This window comes from Scyliorhinus canicula, chromosome 13, assembly GCF_902713615.1.
Source record: "Scyliorhinus canicula chromosome 13, sScyCan1.1, whole genome shotgun sequence".
Taxonomy (NCBI): Eukaryota; Metazoa; Chordata; class Chondrichthyes; order Carcharhiniformes; family Scyliorhinidae; genus Scyliorhinus; species Scyliorhinus canicula.
This window is the reverse complement of record NC_052158.1, coordinates 138,123,277-138,144,340: the sequence shown is the minus strand read 5'-3', so window position 1 is coordinate 138,144,340 and position 21,064 is coordinate 138,123,277. Positions and strand designations below refer to the sequence as shown.

At 45.9% G+C, this 21,064-nt stretch overlaps 1 protein-coding gene across 8 annotated transcripts in view; it reads left to right on the top strand.

Annotated features, from left to right (window-relative positions):
- Positions 1–21,064, top strand: part of LOC119975414 (transcription factor Dp-2-like) — a 225,226-nt gene that overhangs the window by 161,467 nt on the left and 42,695 nt on the right. For 7 of the 8 annotated variants that reach the window (XM_038815035.1, XM_038815032.1, XM_038815030.1 and 4 more), the window contains 2 exons: positions 3,803–3,924; positions 15,214–15,261. In XM_038815035.1, coding sequence (XP_038670963.1) covers positions 3,803–3,924; positions 15,214–15,261 — 170 coding nt within the window. The remainder of the gene's footprint in view (positions 1–3,802; positions 3,925–15,213; positions 15,262–21,064) is intronic. The other variant, XM_038815034.1, reaches the window with a different exon arrangement.

The window sequence follows — 21,064 nt, the reverse complement described above, 5'->3', positions numbered from 1 at the left end:
GGCCATGTTCACGATGGCAGCAACCAGGTGTGGTTGCCGCTGTCGTGAACCGGTCGGGAACGTCAGGCTGCTCATGGCGACCGGCGACTCTCCGAGCGGGGGATGGGAGAATCGCGGGGGGTGCCAGGGCGGCGTGTCGTGAGTCGCCCGGCCCTCCCACGATTCTCCCACCGGCGTGGGGAGCGGAGAATCGCGTCCACTCTATATATGAAAAAACGTGCAGCCTCGGCCTGTGTCCCATCAGCATTATGTGGTTTTGGGACTGAAAAATTGGCAATTTTTAAAATTATACAAATATGTTTATTAAGGTTTTTTTATTTTTTCAAATTGTGGTCCAGCAAATTTAGTACATCGCAGTCAACAAGGAAAACACAGCTCAACATAAATGAATACCGAGGGGACAGGAGAACGATATTATAACCGGCTCAATATGGTCCTTAGACATGGCTCAATGCCTCTGTGAACCCCACCAGAGACCAAAGATGAAGCCAGGGAAACATGGTAAAATGGTGCACACCCTCCCAAGACATGTCTGCTCGTAATTACCACGAGAGTTCAGAGTACGTCTTCTGCGCCATGCTCGGATGCGCACCAATATATATCTCCAATAGCTCCAGCAGTACCAAAGACCCCAATGACACACCACAGCCTCCTCTCCTCGGATACCAGACCCGTAAGCACCCATGCAGGAACCAATCACTGATTCTTTATACCCACCCTTACAAATTAAAAAACAATACGCAAAAAACGCAATTCTAAAGGGGAGTTACATATATACAACGCAACTTAACCCCAATCTCAGGCCCAGTACAAAACCAACAATATTCCATATGTTTGTACAGAGAGGTCTGGCAACTATATGTATGGATTATGATCAAGTCTCCAGGGCTTCCCAAGACAAACCGAGGAAGAAGAGCTAAAAGAAGTAAACCACAAGATGACAAAGATTCAGGGCCCAACCCCTGGTCCATATTTCCCTGGTGCACGCCGATCACCCATCAGTGAGGAAAACAGGCTGCTCATTCAACCAAGAAAGCGTCTGTCTGTCTCTCTCACTCACACGCCTTTGCCTCCGTGTTTACGAGGGAAATGAATGATGCCGATATAGTAGCCCAGGAGGATCATTATGAGATATTGGATGGGATAATCTTTTTTTTGTTTTAAATTTAGAGTACCCAATTCATTTTTTCCAATTAAGGGGCAATTTAGTGTAGCCAATCTACCTAACCTGCACATTTTTGGATTGTGGGGGCGAAACCCAGGCAAACACGGGGAGAATGTGCACTGTCTACACGGACAGTGACCCAGAGCCGGGATCGAACCTGGGACCTCGGCGCCGTGAGGCAGCAGGGCTAACCCACTGCGCCACCGTGCTGCCTGGACGGGATAATCATAAAGAGAGAGGAAGTACTCAAAGGATTGAAAGTTGATAAGTCTCCAGGGCCAGATGGATTGTTTCCTAGGCTACTAAAGGAAGTCAGGGAGGAGATAGCAGGTGCTTTTTCCTCCCAAACCTCACTAGACACAGGGGAGGTACCGGAAGATGAGAGAAATGCAAACGTGGTTCCATTGTTTAAAAAGGAATTGAAGGGAATGCCGAACAATTATAGGCTAGTTAGTCTTGCGTCAATGATGGGCAAATTAGTAGAGTCAATCCTAAGAGATAGGATTCACTGTCACATAGAAAGGCATGGATGTGCCCGGGGTAGTCAGCATGGATTTGCTAAAAGAAGGCCTTGCCTCACAAATTTGATCAAATTCTTTGAGGAAGTGACAACAAGGGTTGATGAAGGCGGTGCAGTGGATATGGTGTACATGGATTTTAGCAAGGCATTTGACAAAGTCCCACACGGCGGATTGGTCAAGAAAGTGAAAGCCCATGGGGTGCAGGGCCATGTGGCAAACTGGATTTAAAAATTGGCTTAGTGAAAGAAAACAAAGGGTAATGGTCAATGGCTGCCCTTGCAATTGTGTAAAGTTGTTTCAAGTGGTGTTCCACAGGGCTCGATATTGGGATCCTTAATGTTTGTGTTATATATTAACGATTTGGATGTGAGCATAGGCAGCATGATTTGGAAATTGCAGATGACGCAAAGATTGGCTGAGTAGTAGACAGTGTAGAGGATAGCTATAACCTTCAAAATGATATAGATGGGTTAGTGGAGTGGGCAATAAAGTGGAATTTAACACCGAGAGATTGGATAGGTTGGGGTTATTTTCCTTGGAACAAAAAAGGCTGAGGGGTGACTTAATTGAGGTGTACAAAATTATGAGGGGAAGAGATAGTGGACAGGATAAATTGTGTATCTTGGTGGAGAATTCTAGAACCAGGGAACATAGATTCAAGATAAGTGGGAGAAGGTGTAGATGGGACGTAAGGAAAAACTTGTTTACGCAGAGGGTAGTGTAGGTCTGGAATTCGCTGCCCGAGTTGGTGGTGGAAGCAGAGACCCTGAACTCTTTTAAAAGATACCTGGATCAGCACCTTAAGTGCTCTAAACTACAGGGCTATGGACCGGGTGCAAGAAGGTGGGATTAGGGAAGGCACCTGGGTGCCTGTGGACAAGATGGCCTCCTTCTGTGCGGTAACTTTTCTATGATTCTACAACCTCCAGTACACCCCAAAACCTACACCCCAGCCAGGTCTGCATCTTTCCAACTACATCCAGGGTAGTGCACCATTTATATTGGGAGGAAAAAGGATGATTGCCCCCAAACCCAGCCGGGGAGATCCCATCACTGGAGAGAAGAAGAATTGTCAAGACACCGAACAATTGGGCTCCCTGGGAGGGGAAGCCAGTTCCCTCCTCCGAAGCCTTCCCTGAGCCACCAGCTCAGACCAGGATTAATAACAGCACCCTGCCCACCGGGATGAAGAGAGGAAATAGAAGGAAAAAACCCCAAGGGAAGAACACCCAAACTGATCTAAAAATATCAGCCATCGTCCAGCACTGTCTGCCATCACAGGAAGGATACTATGAACAATCTCTTCATCAGACCAGCCAAGGATTAACCAAACCCACCTCAGTGTGCGCCGCCACTCATATATCCTCCCATTCTAACAGCTCTTTAAAAAAAAAAGAACCGAAGGAAAAATTCCAGCCTCAAGACAGAGTCAGAAGGAACTGAGTCCATCCCAGGGTACATTATCTGTCCAGGCCATTGAAGGAGTAGGGGGTGCTGCTGGCTATCCTCAATCTCTGGGAAGACTTAAGTAACCCTATCATGCAATTCCACCCCCACCACACACCCATCACCCCGCCCTGGCTCCACTCATCTTTGTTATAAATGAGATAAGGGGTGTCAAAAAAGCCCTCCCCTCCCAAAACCACCAGGGCTATAACACGTAATGTTATAAAAAGGAGCAAAGCTCTGCACAGACCATGTTTCACATCATCGACTCAAAATGATTTTTTGCTAGAACAGACGATATTCGCCCTCGTACTCACCTCTCGCACTCCCCCACAGGACAAAAGACAGCAATAAATAATCAACAGCATAATAACAAGTGTGTAATGTCCAGGATTATAGAAGAACTGCAGGATAATGACACCATCTATGTTGCTGGAGAAGGCTGACGCCAAGACAGGACCAACAAACATGCCTCGGGATCTCTCAAGGATTCCAACCAGCGAAGGGCAAATGTTTTTTAAATAAATGTGAGGCTATGCCCTTGTTTATTAAATATATTAAATTATTTATAACCTACTGTTACACAGTTGCTTACTATTATTTTGGTAAAATCCTGAATACCCGTTGAATTGGTTAAAAAAAAAACTTTCTCCTTTCTGCTTGTTAACAGATCATAAGCACACCACAGCGATTGAGCAACTCTGGGAGTGTTCTGATTGGAAGTCCATACACCCCCACACCAGCCATGGTTACTCAGAGTCACGTAGCAGATCCGTCCTCTTGGGTCGCAGGGTAAGAATCAACCTTTTCTTCAACACTACGTTCCAATTTAAGGAGCAAAACTAAAATAACATCCGCCAAAAATTCAATATGCATACATTCAAACAAAACTCTTACCAACAAATAAGTTTACAATCAAAGGTTGAAATTTGGCCGGTGATGTAGGCTTAACTGTTGGATGTGAAAGATCTGTTATTTCATTTAAGATGGCAAAGTGATCTCTGATTTGCTTGGCGAAATGCCCTGATATTAAACTGAGAGTGCAGTTGCTCGAGGAGGTGGTGGACAATGAGGGTAGCTGTGCCACTGGTCAGAGGACAGTGGTGCCGCTGGTCAGGGAGGGAGACATTGGATGGAGGAAAATGCCTGGAGTTTGTTTATTTATCTGCAGGTGCACTGGCATCAACTCAAGGTTGAAATTCTTCCAAGAAAATAATTTTGATGCCTAATTTATTAAACTTGAAATGCCCCTTGGTGGTTTTTGCAAAATTGGCAATGTACTTTATGTACAGAGCATTTCCTACCCATCTCCTACTGCCCCGTCCAGCCATCTGTCCGCTGACAACAAATGCTCCCAGGGCAGCGTTGTCCAGCAGGAATTGCCGACTTCTTGCACGCGAGGCTGCAGTAACATAGTTTCAGCCACTTGGGCTATTTTTAGAAGAAAATACCTTGCATGTGCCGGTAAAAGTACCTTACACGTGTACATTTATATAACAAGCACCTCACGCCTTTCAGTATTCAAGGGAATATGGCAGTCGCAGCGAAGTACGCTCGCACACTTTGCCTTTTGTCCTAACCGATTCACCAACAAATACACAAGACTGTTAGAGTACGCCGTGTGAATATGAGTATTGAATTCGTATCTGCAACAACTGTCTGTGATTCACTCTTTAGAAGAAATAAATGCTAATCGGAAATACAATTAGCAAAGATATGTTGAGATGGTGAGATAATAATAATCTTTATTATTGTCACAAGTAGGCTTACATTTACACTGCAATGAAGTTACTTTGAAAATCCTCTAGTCACCACATTCCAGCGCCTGTACGGGTACACAGAGGGAGAATTCGGAATGTCCAAATCACCTAACAAGCACGTCTTTCGGGACTTGTGGGAGGAAACCAGAGCACCCGGAGGAAACCCACGCAGACACTGGCAGAATGTGCAGACTCCGCACAGACAGTGGCCCAAGCCGGGAATCGAACCTGGGACCCTGGCGCTGTGAAACAACAGTGCTAACCATTGTGAAGCAAGTTGGGAGATTATTGTTTCTCTTCCTGCACATGGTGGGGCACATGGCAGATTTTCATCTTGAGGGGCGCCGCTCCACGTCGAGGATGGCTGACCAGGAGTCTCTCCTGCTCTTACAGCCTGTCGCTGGCCTGTTTGAAGATTGATCTCGCTCAACCTGTTTGGCCACATTACTAACACAAACCTTCCTTGGCCTCAGATCCTGGAGTGGGACTCGAACCTGGAAGCGTTGGCTCAGAGGCAGGGATGCTACCCACTGCACTGGGCCACAAGCCTTCCGCGGGCAAGAGGATTGTCCCTCATGGGAAGATTGAGCAGTTTGGGTCAATATTCTCTAAAAGCGGACAGGAAATAATCTCAATGAAGCATAGAAAATTCTTTGAGGGTGGTCAGGGTTGGTGCGAAGAGGCTGTTTCCCCCGGATAGAGAGTCTAGAGCCTGCGGACATTATCTCAGGAATAATGGAGCGACCATTTAGGACTGAGATGAAGAGAAAGTGCTTCACCCAGAGGCTTATGAAGCTTTGGAATTCTCCATTCCAGGAGCTGTGGATTCTTAGTCATCGATTATATTCAAGAATGAGATTGATAGATTTTTGGACACAAAGGGAATAAGTGAATATGGGGATAGTGCAGGTAGGTGGAATTGAGGTAGGAGATCAACCATGAGCTTATTGCATGACAGAACAGGCTTGAAGGACCTAGTGGCCTCCCCCTGTACTTAAGCTCTCATGTCCTTACTGGAGGACCCCTGTGTGGAGCATAAACAGTGACGTCGATGTGTCGGGCTGAGTGGCTTGTGTTGTAAAATATTATGTAACCCCATCTGGATTCCCAGCAGCCCGAGAAGGCAGTTTCAACAGATCAACATCTTACACTGTGAGATAAAGTTTGGAATTGTTCTAAATTGCACAGCTGTTGTGCGTTTGGCAGCAGCATTACTGTGCCATTTTACAAATCCCTGTCTAACATGCGAACAATAACATAGAATGAATCCCTCCCCCCGCCGGCTGCCGAATTCTCCGGCACTGGAGATTTGGCGGGGGGTGGGAATCACGCCGCACGGTCGGCGGCCGCTCACAGCCCCCCCCCCTCCTCTCTGTTAATTCTCCAGCCCGCGATGGGCCGAAATCCCACCGTTCTATGCAGGTCCCGCCGACGTAAATTGGAGTAGGTCCCTTACCGGCGGGACCTGGCGACGCAGGCGGGCTCTGGGGTCCTCGGAGGGGGGGGGGGGGGCGATCTGACCCCGGGGGGTGCCCCCGCGGTGGCCTGGACCGCGATCGGGGCCCACCGATCCACGGGCGGGCCTGTGCCGTGGGGGCACTCTATTCCTCTACGCCAGCCGTGTAATCCTCCGCGATGGCCGGAGCGAAGGTGAATCCCGCGCATGCGCGATTCTGCGCCGGCCGGCGGACTCCCTTTGGCTGGCGCAGCACCAAAAGCCTTCCACGCCGGCCGGTGGGGCGCAAACCACTCCGGCGCCAGCCTAGCCCCTTCCGCACCTTTGGAGCGGCCAGGCGCCGGAGTGGTTCCCGCCACTCCACTGCACCATTTCTGCCCGCCCCGCCGATTCCCGGAGAATCCCGCCCCGATTCTCAACATCCTGCAACAGAATGGATATCTTAAGAAAGGAATCCTAAGGTGCCTCACCTCAGCCGCACAAAACCCATGGTTTAGTTGAGGGCACCGCTGCTGTTATTGGGAACTTGGACTTCCAGCTAACACAGAGATTGAAGTGTCGTAACGTGGTTTCTGATGTTATTGTGTTTTTCAGTACAGCAGGAAACAGTAAGGAGGCAGGCTGGAGGTGCTTATCACAAGATTTCTTCTCTATTGGGGCTGGTTTAGCACAGTGGGCTAAACAGCTGGCTTGTAATGCAGAACAATGCCAGCGGCACAGATTCACTTCCCGCATCGGCCTCCCCGAACAGGTGCCGGAATGTGGCGACTAGGGGCTTTTCGCAGTAACCTCATTGAAGTGTACTTGTGACAATAAGCGATTATTATTATTCCCTCCCCCCCGCCCGTCTTCTATCATCCCTCCCAGCCAAGTGCTCAATTAAAATCAAATGCAACTTATCCAGCAAAACGCTGCCTCACAGACCAGGGACCAGAGTTCAATTCCACCCTTGGGTGACTGTCTCTGTGGAATTTGCACTTTCTCCCTGTGGGTTAACTCTCAAGGATGTGCAGGTTAGGTGGATTGGCCATGCCAAATTATTGCTCAGTGTCCAAAGATGCGCAGGTTAGGTTACAGGGAGTGGACCTGGGTAGAGTGCTCCTTCGAATGGTTGGTGCAGACCTGATGGGCCGAATGGCCTCCTTCGGTGCTGTAGGGAGTCTATGAAATGTTTACTTGACCCTTTGTTGACATTAGCAGTGGGAGAGTTGAAGCCAAATCACCCCATGTCAGATCTCTACCACCAATGAGTATAGCTGGTTTTATATTACTCTAGTGTTTTTGGCTCAGTAAAGAATCAGACCTTTCAGTGTGAGGCACACTGATCAAGAGCTTATGGTATTGCAAATGCAACCAATGCTTTTCCTTTGAACCAGTACAACCATGATTACAAGAAGAAACTTTCTTCTGTACCATGGACCATATCCACTCCCACTTTTGCCAAATACAGCCATTTGTTAACATATCGATAGCAATTACATATGCTGAATATAAAGCATAGCAGGATCCCACAAAAGCAATGGGATAACAAGGAGATACTTTTTTTTTGTGATGCTGATAAATGTTGTCCAGGACACTGGGGAAAACTCCTTGTACTTCTTCAAAAAGATGTTGTGCGATCTTTTACATCTAAGGATGAAGGTAAAGCAGTGGATGTAGTATACATGGATTTTAGTAAGGCATTTGATAAGGTTCCCCATGGTAGGCTTATGCAGAAAGTAAGGAGGCATGGGATAGTGGGAAATTTGGGCAGTTGGATAACGAACTGGCTAACCGATAGAAGACAGAGAGTGGTGGTGGATGGCAAATATTTAGCCTGGAGCCCAGTTACCAGTGGCGTACCGCAGGGATCAGTTCTGGGTCCTCTGCTGTTTGTGATTTTCATTAACGACTTGGATGAGGGAGTTGAAGGGTGGGTCAGTAAATTTGCAGATGATACGAAGATTGGTGGAGTTGTCGGTAGTGAGGAGGGCTGTTGTCGGCTTCAAAGAGACATAGATAGGATGCAGAGCTGGGCTGAGAAGTGGCAGATGGAGTTTAACCCTGACAAGTGTGAGGTTGTCCATTTTGGAAGGACAAATATGAATGCGGAATACAGGGTTAACGGTAGGGTTCTTGGCAATGTAGAGGAGCAGAGAGATCTTGGGATCTATGTTCATAGATCTTTGAAAGTTGCCACTCAAGTGGATAGAGCTGTGAAGAAGGCCTATGGCGTGCTAGCGTTCATTAGCAGAGGGATTGAATTTAAGAGCTGTGAGGTGATGATGCAGCTGTACAAAACCTTGGTCAGGCCACATTTGGAGTACTGTGTGCAGTTCTGGTCACCTCATTTTAGGAAGGAGGTGGAAGCTTTGGAAAAGGTGCAAAGGAGATTTACCAGGATGTTGCCTGGAATGGAGAGGAGGTCTTACGAGGAAAGGTTGAGGGTGCTAGGCCTTTTCTCATTAGAACGGAGAAGGATGAGGAGCGACTTGATAGAGGTTTATAAGATGATATGGGGAATAGATAGAGTAGTCAGAGACTTTTTCCCCAGCTGGAACAAACCATTACAAGGGGACATAAATTTAAGATAAATGGTGGAAGATATAGGGGGGATGTCAGAGGTAGGTTCTTTACCCAGAGAGTAGTGGGGGCATGGAATGCACTACCTGTGGAAGTAGTTGAGTCGGAAACGTTAGGGACCTTCAAGCGGCTATTGGATAGGTACATGGATTAGGGTAGAATAATGGAGTGTAGATTAATTTCTTCTTAAGGGCAGCACGGTAGCATTGTGGATAGCACAATTGCTTCACAGTTCCAAGGTCCCAGGTTCGATTTCGGCTTGGGTCGCTGTCTGTGTGGAGTCTGCACGTCCTCCCCGTGTGTGCGTGGGTTTCCTCCAGGTACTCCGGTTTCTTCCCACAGTCCAAAGATGTGCAGGTTGGGTGGATTGGCCATGATAAATTGCCCTTGGTGTCCAAAATTCTATGATTAACCTAGGACAAAAGTTCGGTACAACATCGTGGGCCGAAGGGCCTGTTCTGTGCTGTATTTCTCTATCTATCTATCTACTTGATCTTGCTTTTGTGAAGCTAATATTGCGTACATCCTTGATCTTGTCACTATTGAGGGGTCTCTTTGAATGTCGCTGTTGCGTTAAAACAGATCATTGTATATTTATCAGTTTTCTGCTTTTTCCTTTGCCCCTTCTGAGAGTAGGAAGGGGTGTGGAACGCCCTGCCTGCAACAGTAGTAGACTCGCCAACTTTAAGGGCATTTAAGTGGTCACTGGATAGACATATGGATGAAAATGGAATAGTGTAGGTCAGATAGGCTTCAGATGGTTTCACAGGTCGGCGCAACATCGAGGGCCGAAGGGCCCGTACTGCGCTGTAGTGTTCTATGTTCTATGAATTGTGTTTTTAAAAAACCATGCATTGCAATGTTAATTGCATTCCTGGTGCCTAAAATCGTGAGTGTTAAATTCACAGCTAGTGCTGGATAGTTTAGTATAAGTAAATGCACTGGGTGGCTTGCTACTTAGCAAGAAAGGTGGAGATTCCAATTCCTAATTTGTGTGGAGCTTGTGGGATTGAGTTGCTGTGGGTGCCACAGGTTGTGGTCCAGGGTGGAGGTAGGGTAAAGGGGAAATTGGTGGTGTACTTCCTCCTGGTAGATATCTAATGATGTTGCAGTTTTCTTGTGTGGCTGTTGGCCACAGCTCTGCTGTGAGGCTGCCACCTTTCAACCAGCTCCCCAACCAGCACTGTTCAATGCCCCCACAAGAGGACTGGAAGCGGTACTGGAGGTTGCAGGCACCTCTGGAAGTAACCCAGCGTGAGTCACCTGTGTGTAAATGTGTCAAAATGTTGAAGACCTGATTTTAAATACTCTTCACTGCTGGATAACGGGAAGCTAGAGATTTTATTTTTATGCAGAGGCTTGCTTTGAATGCCTTCCAGAAGCCATAATGGAAGCAAAATCCATTAGGGGTTTTACCAGGGAATAAATGAATGAAATAGTAAAACTTGAATTGGTATGAGGAAGGAGCAATGGAATGGGGAAAAGTGCAAGGTTCTTTCCGAGAGCTAATGCATGCTCAGTGGCTTCATTAACCTTGGATTCTGCTGTAAACCTGCATGATTCTAGCAATTCAGGGAAGAAGGGAGAACAGTGGTAATGTCACCGGACGAGTAATCCAGAGTCCCAGACTCGTGCTCTGGGGACATGTGTTCAAATCCCACCACGGCAGCTGGTTGGATTTGAATTAATTTCATGAATCTGGGATATAAAGCTAATTAGTCTCGGTGGTGGTGGCCATGACAGCTGTCATAGATTGTTGTAAAAATCCATCTGGTTCACTAATGCCCCTTGGGGAAGGAAACGGGCTGTCCTTTACCTGGCCTGGCCTACATGTGACTCCAGTCCCACAGCAATGTGGTAGGCTCTCAAATGCCCTCTGAAACAGCCTAGATTAGGGAATGGGCAACAAATGCCCTCATTAACCCTGCCCGTCCACGATCGATGAAAGAATAAAGATTTTTTTAATTGCTCTTCACTTTTTTGTGTGTTGGCCTTCAAAACTTTCATTCAAACTGCTATTTTTAGAAAGTTGAGACTCTATGAAGTCTATGCAGTAGTGCGCTGCTGCATTTCATTCTTGGCTCTATCATGGGGAGACACTGAGCAGAAGCTGGGAGGGTAAGTCCAGAACCTTACTCATTAGCAGATGCCATGGGGTTAGCTCACCCATTCGCCTGTGCAGTAGGGTGTGGAGAAAGGGAAGGAAAATATATCAAAACGGGAAAAGAAAAGAATGTTGGTTGTCTTTTATTGACACAAAGACAAAATTCTGCAGATGCTGGAAAAGTGTAAACAGAAAATGCTGGAAACACTCAGCAGGCGCACCGTCAATGGCTCATCATACAGTCAGTTTAATGACTGCCATCCATCCTCGTGGCCCCTTATAGCCCCATGCCAACTTAATGCCAACCCACCCACCATCCTTTGCTCTTACACCTTACATACATCTCACCCAGTGTAAGAACTAGGAGTAGGTAGTTCAGCCTCTCAAGCCTGCTCTGCCATTCAATACGATCATGGCTGATCTCATCTCAGCCTCATCTCCAACTTCCTACCCGTTCCCCATAATCTTCATTCCCCTGCACTAATTAAAAACCTATCCATCTCTTCAAATTTGTTTAGTTGTCCGGCGTCCACTGCACTCTGGGGTAGAAAATTCCACAGATTCATGATCCTTTGAGTGAAGTAATTGCTCCTCATTTCGGTCTTAAATCTACCAAACCGTAGCCTGACACTATGGCCTCTTGCTCTAGAATGCCCAATAATGGGAAATATCCGCTTTACGTCTACCTGCTGGGCCGAATGGCCTCCTTCTGCACTGTAAACTCTGTGATTCTATGGTTGAGGCCTCTGCAGTTTCAGAAATGCAGCAGCTTTTCTGTAGAAAACACGAGAGAGGGAGAGAGAGAGACTCACATAGCTCCTTTCCTCTGTGTGTCCAACTCCCTGACTGCTTCCCCTCGCTCTCTGAAAATGATCCCAATCACCGCCTGTTGCCGGGCAGAATACAGCCATTTGATCAATTCATTGGCCACCAGCCAACCAGTCAAACCGGGTCCCACCAATCTCTCAGATGCCTAAAAGTCTGAGTTCTGCTTTGCAAAGGCTAGCACAGTGTTCCGTTTTGTAACCCTGCTTGATTTAAAGATATATGGCATTGTTGCGGCCCTGGGGGAACTCATGGAGAGGTTCCAATTAGCAAGAGGAAACGACCTGAGATAGATTCAAGTCAAAAACTTCCTCCGTAAAGAAGCAACGACGTGCCCCCAGATACCAGGACACTTGTTAATGGAAGATCAGCTGGAAGCAGGGTTCCAAGAGAAGGGAAACTGTGCAGAGCTTTATGCGCGACTGTTGGAGGAGGTACGCTCCCTCCCTGGAGACAATGGAAAAATGGGAGGAGGAACTAGACATAGAGCTAGGGGGAGGACTCTGGATCAAAGCACTGCACAGGGCGAACTTCACCTCCATGTGCTCAGGGCTGAGCCTAATGCAGCTAAAGCTGATGCACAGACCTCACCTAACCAGAACCCAAATGAGTGGATTCCTTCTGAAGGTGGAGGACAAATGCGGACAGTGCCAGGTAGGCCCAGCCAACCACATCCACGTGTTCTGGGCCTGCCCAGGTCATGTCGGGTACTGGACAACCTTTTTTTTAGGCGATGTCCAAGGTCGTGGGAGTGAGGATGGAGCCCGGCCCAAAAGTGGCATTCTTCAGGCCTTCAGATCAGCCAGAACTCTTTATGGGGAGAGGAGGCTGACACCGTAGGGTTTGCCTCCCTGATCGCCTGCCAGAGAAACCTGCTCTGCTGGCGAACAGCAGTACCACCCAAGTGCAGGGGGGGAGACACAAACGAAAACAAGAGGAACAAGGGACAAAGCTGCACGGGACTGGTTCGAGGGCAAGCTGAAGACCGAACTAATCTGTAAATAGACACCTGTGAATACATGCTCTCGCCACACTGGATTGTAATAGATGTATGTCGACTAAAGGGGGGGCCATGGCCACAGCGGGAGGGAAGATATATGTAAATATATATGTGCTGATTTCTGTTTGTCTTTTTTACTTTATTTTTTTGCGTAGTTTTGTGATATGTAACCTGTGAATTGTAAAATATAAGATGTGAAACCCCAATAAAAACACTTTTTAAAAAAAAAAAGATATATGTCATAAGTATCCATGAATCAAAATGATAACAGCAGGGCGGCACGGCGGCACAGTGGTTAGCACTGCTGCCTCACGGCGTCAAGGACCCGGGTTCTGTCCCGGTCATGGGTCACTTGTGTGGAGTTTGCACATTCTCCCCATGTCTGCGTGGGTTTCACCCCCACAACCCAAAGATGTGCAGGGTAGGTGGATTGGCCACGCTAAATTACCCCTTAATTGGAAAAAAAACTAATTAGGTACTCTAAATGAATTTTTTAAAATGATAACAGCAAAAATATATAACAAGGAAATGAGGGGCGCAATTTAACAGAAGAGTCCCTAAGTTTCATATCAAGCGCGTTTGGCTGGGGTTTTCTTCCTGGATCTGTCGGCGAGTTCCCCACCACTATCTAACCACACTTCGTCACTTTTCTGGGCCCTGCTCTCACTGGGCTATCGTCGAATTTGTCTCATCACTGAGGAGCTGAACTTGCTGGCCAGAGATCGGGCTGCCAAGAAGATACCTCTTTTGGAGGGGTCCCCTTTACCCATCCGATGCACACCATCCCACTTCCAAGATTGTATCCCCCCTCTTTAACCCTCCGCCACCCTGACCTGTCAGGCCCAGAATTCCCTGCCCACACACCGGAACCTGCCAGCCGGGCCTGTTCAAAAAATGCCAGACTTAACTTTTTAAGTCCAACGTCCATCATGCTTCTTCCTGGGGACTGCCTGCAATTGCATCAGGTCCACCATTCAAACAAGAATCTGTCTCCAGGGCGGCACTTCCCCCTTAGGTTGGGGGGGGGGGGGGGTCCCATTTTAAAACAATTAAGACTGATCCCAATGTAATATCGCTGTGGGGTGGCCAGGTTTCAAGTAGGTGGGATGACAATTAATTTTCAGTTGGAGGGTGTGTGGGGAATACAGCCCATTATCTTTTTGGAAAGAGGCAAAGGCCGTGGCCAAGATCTTCCATCCTCGAAATTTGGAGTTTCTGGTGCCGCTGAGAGTGAATGAAGGTTTGGCGGGAACGCCAAGTTTTCCACTCTTGCTTGCAACGGGTCCCATCACAAATTAGACTGGAGAATCCCTCCCATTGTTACAAGTTTGGTGCAACTGCTAAAAAAAAAAGAATATGAGTCTGGAAGTTAGAATTGTCCTTTGTTCAGGCTGGTTGTTCAATGATGACCTATCTCCCAACATCCCTATTAGTTAATTGTGCGATCTAAAGTGTGAGATTATATGAGGCAACAACATGGAAATGGATAGAATGGTATCTCCAATGTAGAACTAACAGCTGCACAGATACCAAGAACCAAATGATCCCACTCTGTGCTGAGGTTTCTAGGACTTATTTCCTCTTGCTTTTATTTTACTTTTTTATAAAAATCTGCGAATTAGTTTATCCAATGTTCCCAACAATTTGCATCAATCTTAAACTGCGGATCGTAACAGACCTTGGTGTCTTGATTTAAGGTTTTGCCACCGGTAGCCGGACCAGGAGTAACATTTCTAAATCCCCATGAAATTCAAACCGAAGAAAATTGGCAAGTAAGAAACGTAATGGCAATTAGAACTGAGCTGCTTGGGCTTAATGGGACAAATGTGTTGGGAATCACCTACGGGCTATAGTTTGACGTTCTTACACTAGGGAGAAGGCCGAAAAAGCAGTCATCAGTGATTATCCTTCATTGGCAGTTCTATTTTTGCTCTTGATTCCCATTGGTAGCTTCCCAAGAACATGAATGACTGGAAAGGGAACATTGAGTTCTTAATGTTGTAATAGAGCTGTCACAGGAACTAATATGTGCGGAATTATATATACTTTAATACTTACGGTGACGTCTTGGAGTGATGTATTTTTTCCTAATTATTCTGAAAAAGTGCACGGTGCAGTGAAATATCCCCAAAATAGTAAGCTGTGAAGTGCATTAATTTATTTTAAAATGCTGCAATTGCAGGATTTTTTTTGTGTGTGTGTAAGTAAACGTTTATGGAAACTAAAAATTCTTGCCTGCCATACTATAAAAAGCTAGCTGAAGCAGCCTCTATTTTTAGTGTACCATAGAATTTTACGAGCTATTTTTATATATTCTATTACAAAAGCTATCCCCTTTTCCTTAAATTTCGAATTGGCTTTTTCTTCCTTACAGGAGCAGAAAACGTACCCATGAATTTCTTGAATCTGATTTTTCAGACAAGTAAGTACCTCTCAGCCTTTTAAATAAACGCTTCATCTTTCCTGATGATCATTTCCCCATTTTAGCTGAAAAGTTCATGTAAACCTTTTTTTTTGCTTGAGCATCGCAGTCTTTTCAGGCGTGAGAGTGCCTTGTCCGTTTTGATTTATTTCCCGCGACTAAAAATAGCTCTCCTTTCAGAGTGCTGTAACCTTGTTGCACATGAATGCTGGGATAACTGTCCTGGAACAAGTCTCCAGAGAATAGGGCATCTGCTCTTTTCCTTTGCGCAGACTCTGCTCACTTTCAATGCAGGAGGCTTTCCTGCAAAATAAGCTGCAGCGTCCATGTACACGTGAAGAGGGTGTCCATATTTAGACTGTGAAGCTATTGAAAACAGCGTAGTTGCTGTGATTTGTCCTCGGTCTCAGATTTTACATGTGTGTGTGTGCCTGCTTGTGTATTTTTTTTTCACGTGTGAAAATATGAACGGCCGTAATAAGTGATCACGCCTACGATTAAATTTGATATCAGCCATCTTTGTATATTGTTTTAGAATAAAGTTTGTTCGTGTTACCGCTGTGGTAATGCAACCACAAATAAAAGCTTCATAATATAAACAGTTACTTTGTAACCCTTCTAAATTCGTGTGCGACACAAAACCTGATTTAAGGAAAGCCATATTTGACAGATTCGCATCATAGCTGATTTTTTTTTTTCATGAGCCATTCTCCTAGACAGCACTGACTGATGGTAGTTTTACTTCAATGCATCTTTTATGCATTGTAGTTCCATAAGTTAGTACTTTCCAGTTAAGTTCAATTTCTTACTAAATAGAAAGTGATAAGTCACATCTTCTACAATCAATGAAAGTGAGGCTTTTTTTTAGTATTTCAGTAGTTGCAGGTTGTGTCAGGGAAACAAAAGTAGCTTTAAGAGATTTATATTTGTATTGGTAAGCATTAGAAATAAGGTATAGTTTTAGGAGGATTTAATGCAACGTTTCTGTGCCTGGAAGGGACCTATAGTTAGATTCCTGCTGTTTGTATGTGTGGGGGTTGATTTCAATTAGGATTCTATTGTTATTGAGAGAGCTACGGAGTGAAGAATAAATATAGTTGCCGAGCAACTAGAGGCACTTGTAAGGGGAAACATCTTTCTTTTGTTCTTTAGTTTTAACTGGAAGCTACAGCAGTTGGTGACAGGCAACTAAAGAGGGAGCATCTCTCTCAACTTTGCTAGCCGAAAAGCCATACAGTAGAGTAATGGTTAAGAAAGCCAGTGCCAGAAATCTGAAGGACCCTACTTAAGGAAACTGGAGAAATGAAGAGAAGTTTCCAGGGAGCCTGAAATTAAAGAAACAAAGAGGAACTGGAGCAGTACAGCATACTGTTCATTTCAAATCACAGAACTGTAAAGCTAGTGAGAAGTCAGAAAGATATCTGAAGTGGTTCTAAGGTTTGTGATATCTTGCTACAGTTTGAGATGTTAATTGAAATAATTGTGACTAGATATCTGAATTTGTGTGTGTAAAAGTAGTCAAGACCTGGAGTGGATTCACTAATAGAAGTGGAGAGGAAGCTCTGTTTCAAAAGAATCCTTTGGAAAACATCGAGTAGATTTTACAATGCAACCTGCTAATGGAAAGCTTTATTATGAAAGAAGATTTTAAAACGTGTTTTGGGAGTGGAGTTTTGAAACTCTTCAGGTGACGATCATCCGGGAGGATTCTGAGGAGAAATACACAGACACTAACTTAGATTCAGGGTGGAGAGTGTATTTTATCACAGCCAATCTGTGTGCTTTAACAAAAAAAGGACTTTGTGAGTCAATGAGACCATTTTGGCTTCAAATGTACTTTGTCAGCTGTGTTAATCTTAAAATATGTGTGCAATTGTTAAGCTATGGAGTGTTGTAGAATAATCCAAATTTTGCATGTTTAATACAGTTTTTTTAGAACTAATTAGCAGCCCTGCGACTCTGTTCCTCCATATTTCATTTTTTGTAAAGTAAAACTCATGGCCTTTTGAGACAGGGTTCCATTCTGGGATCTTCCTGTCCCATTATAACATCAACTGGGATAGTAACAGTTGTTTACCAGCTTGTTGTGCTTATAAACTTGCTTATTCAGGTTTTACTGCTCCAACATTGTAAAAGCACAGTGAATATTTCTGAGATGTCTCACCCATCAAATTTGAAATATTTACAGATCCATCAGTTCTGAGACATACGATAGCCTTTCAAAAAAATGGAAGAGATTTTATAGAAGGATCATTCAATTCGGTCCAACCCCAGCAATGCAGCCTACAACAGCTCACAGCCTACAGCCAACTCAGCCCATAATATAATTACCGTGCATCTGCAGACTTGAATCCCGAACTTTGTGACTTATTTCTAGCCACATATTGCAGCTAAATTGCTGTAAAGGATGTTCGAAAATGTAAATATTTTTAGAAATAAATGAAACGCTTTTATATAGTTTTATTTATTCAGAATGCAGTTATGATTCGTAGGTAAGCTTGCAATGATACCTTTTGCCCTCAGATAATATTTTGTTCGCTGGATTCCTATTTTTTAAAATTAATATTTATTTCCTGTTTTGTGTTTTTCACCTGCAGAAGCTTGAACCCCTTCCCTCCTCTGGAGAAACTGTAAGAGATGAATAGATGTAGGCTGGTTGTTCATATTGCCATTATTGATATGGGCAGGTGTTGGAGCCGCATCAGGGGCGGGTCGAAGCTAAAAGTAACACTTACCTGTTCCCCAGGAGCTCAATTTGGTCTGAGCGCCATTTCTGTGGAGGCGGCATGTGGAGAGGAGAGGGACGGGGATTTTCCAGTGAGCCACTGGTTCTCTGCAGGTGACGGGAGCCAGTTTAGGTGGCTGGAGAGAGCCTCCCAACAGCAGACTGAAGGGCCAGCACTCCAGACAGGACCACAATCCCACCCCTGCCTGCCTGGGTGCAGGAATACCTACAAGCCACCTGGTAAAAATGTCCCCCCCAATCCGCCCTTGCACAGCAATGGCCTGACTGCGATAGCTGAGGAGAGGGCACCTCCGTTTCTAAACACCCTCTCCCTGCCTTACTGTCTTTTGCAGCCAGCTGCTCCTTTCAGACTGAAAAGCCCTTTGATTAGCCCTCCAACTCCAAGAGCCTTCCTGCTGCCCTTTAGTTGGCCAGGCCGAGCAAGGGAAACCACAATGAGTGTTTCCCGCACAATTGCTGGCTTCTGGCTCCCATTTTGTCTCAATGGCGGGATTCAGAAACCTGCAGGGAAAATCCTGCCCTGTTTTTCTCAGGAATGTTTTAGAAGGTCCAGTTACGTAATAATTTGCCTGCCACATATGTGGACATTGATGCCTCTCTGGCTGCGTCACAGGTGCCTTGCCTTTCTATGCTCTTTTTCCCTCCAATTGATTGTCTCGGAGTCCCATTGTTCCACCCGGTACAATCGCTAACTCCTGTGCTGAAGCCCTTGTTCTACAAACTAGAGTTGAGGGCCAACCATTTGATCTTGGTTGAGCACCTCGAGCAGCATCGCTATATTCTATTTAATAAATATAGCAGATGGATGCAAATTGGTACATGAATTTTAATATAGATATGTATATGGTACATTGTGGCAGGAAGCATAAGGAGGCCACTTGCCACCTGGATAACGGGAATCTGTAGGTGCAAGCGTTCCTTGGGTTACATAAATCGTCATAAGCGACAGGTTAATAAGAAACTTTTAAAATAGCAAATCCAGCACTGGGGTGTATTTCTAGAATTGAAACCAGAAAAGTTTTGTTAAACTTGAGGCCGTGCAATTGTTTTCAAACGGAGATAATAATCTTTATTAGTGTCACAAGTAGGCGTACATTAACACTGCAATGACATTACTGTGAAAATCTCCGAGTCGCCACACCCCAGCGCCTGTTCGGTCACACGGAGGGAGAATTCAGAATATACAATTCACCTTTGCAACACAAACAGGCACACAAGTATGAAAAGTTGCAAGTTACACAGTAGGTTATTTTTTGCACAGTTCTGGTCTCCGCAATATAAAAGGATATGGAGAAACTGAGGACGTTGGAAGAAAGATTTGCTAGAATGGTACCAGTACTGAGAGGGTATGTCTACCAAAACAGATAGAAGCGGCTGGGTGAGGCTCTTTTCTCTGAAATGTAGACGGCTGAGGGGTGTTCAGGTAGAGGTCTTCAAGATTATGAAAGGATAGATGCGGAGAAGGTTGCCGGGATTTTGTGTCCCCGTTCGACGGTGGTGCAAAATCTTGTGCGAGGCCAAAAACGAGAATCTCACCAACGAGCTCTTGCGGCACAATTATCCCTGCCATTGACGTAACGTCGTTCATGCCCAGGATGGTCGGGAACTTCATTTAAATACATTTCAATGTTATTAGTGTCTTCCCCTCCAAATCATCCCAACACTCGAGCAGCACTGTGAAGCATGACAGCGCGGGACCCGCCTCCGGCATTTTCTTTCTTCCAAAGTGCTAGAAAATATGGCGGGAAAAGCCAGCATTGCAGCTGATGGATTGCAAACCGCTTTTCTCGCATGAGCCAGCACTTTGAATAAAAATAGAAAATTCAGCCCTGTGTTTCTACTTGTAGCCAAACCAATAACCCTTAACACAAGGACATCATTAATAAATCCAATAGGGAATTCAGGATAAACGTCTTTACCCAGTGTGTGGATAGAATGTGGAACTCGACATAGATATAACATAGATACAATTAAAGGAAACTACAGAGGCACATGAGACAGAAATGATTGGAATGCCATATTGATGGGGTGAGATGAAGAAGGGTGGGTGGAAACTTAAAAAAAAAAAAAATTTTATTCAAGTTTTTCAACAACAAATTTTCTCCCCACAGTTAAAGTAGACAAGGTGTGGTCCTACACCAAAACAAGAAAAGAACTATCTCCCCCCCCCCCCCCCCCCCCCCCCAAAACAGAATAATAAATAATAACAAACAACAATACAAGAAAGAAGAAAATGACAAGTCCACCGTGGCAAAAACAAACCCCCTTAACCAGCCCCGAACCCCCCCCCCCAAGTTGCTGCTGAGACTGACCACCCTCCACCCCTTCGCCAGGAAATCAAGAAAGGGCTGCCACCGCCGAAAGAACCCCTGTACCGACCCCCTCAGGGCAGCCTTAACCTTCTCCAGCTTGATAAACCCAGCCATGTCGTTGATCCAGGCCTCCGAACTCGGGGGCCACGTATCCCTCCACTGTAACAAAATCCTGCGCCGGGCTACTAGAGACGCAAAGGCCAGAATTCCGGCCTCTCTCGCCTCCTGCACTCCCGGCTCCGAAGCTACCCCAAAGATCGCGAGCCCCCAGCCCGGCTTGACCCAAGACCCGACCACTTCAGACAAAGTCCCCGCCACCCCCTTCCAAAACCCCTCCAAGGCCGGACATGCCCAAAACATATGGGTGTGGTTCGCTGGGCCTCCAAAGAACCGGCTCATCCTGGCCCCTGTCATGTGCGCCCTATGCAGCACCTTCAGCTGAATTAAGCTGAGCCGTGCGCAAGAAGAGGACGAGTTCACTCTCTCCAGAGCGTCCGACCACGTTCCACCCTCAATCTCTTCCCCTAGCTCTTCCTCCCATTTCGCTTTGAGCTCCTCTACTGAGGCCTCCTCCTCCTCCTGCATCAACTGATAAATTGCCGAGATCTTCCCCTCACTGACCCACGTCCCCGAGAGCACCCTATCCTGCACCCCCCTTGGCGGCAGCCGCGGAAACTCCGCCACCTGCCGCTTAACAAATGCCCTGATCTGCATATACCTGAAAGCGTTCCCAGGAGGGAGGTTC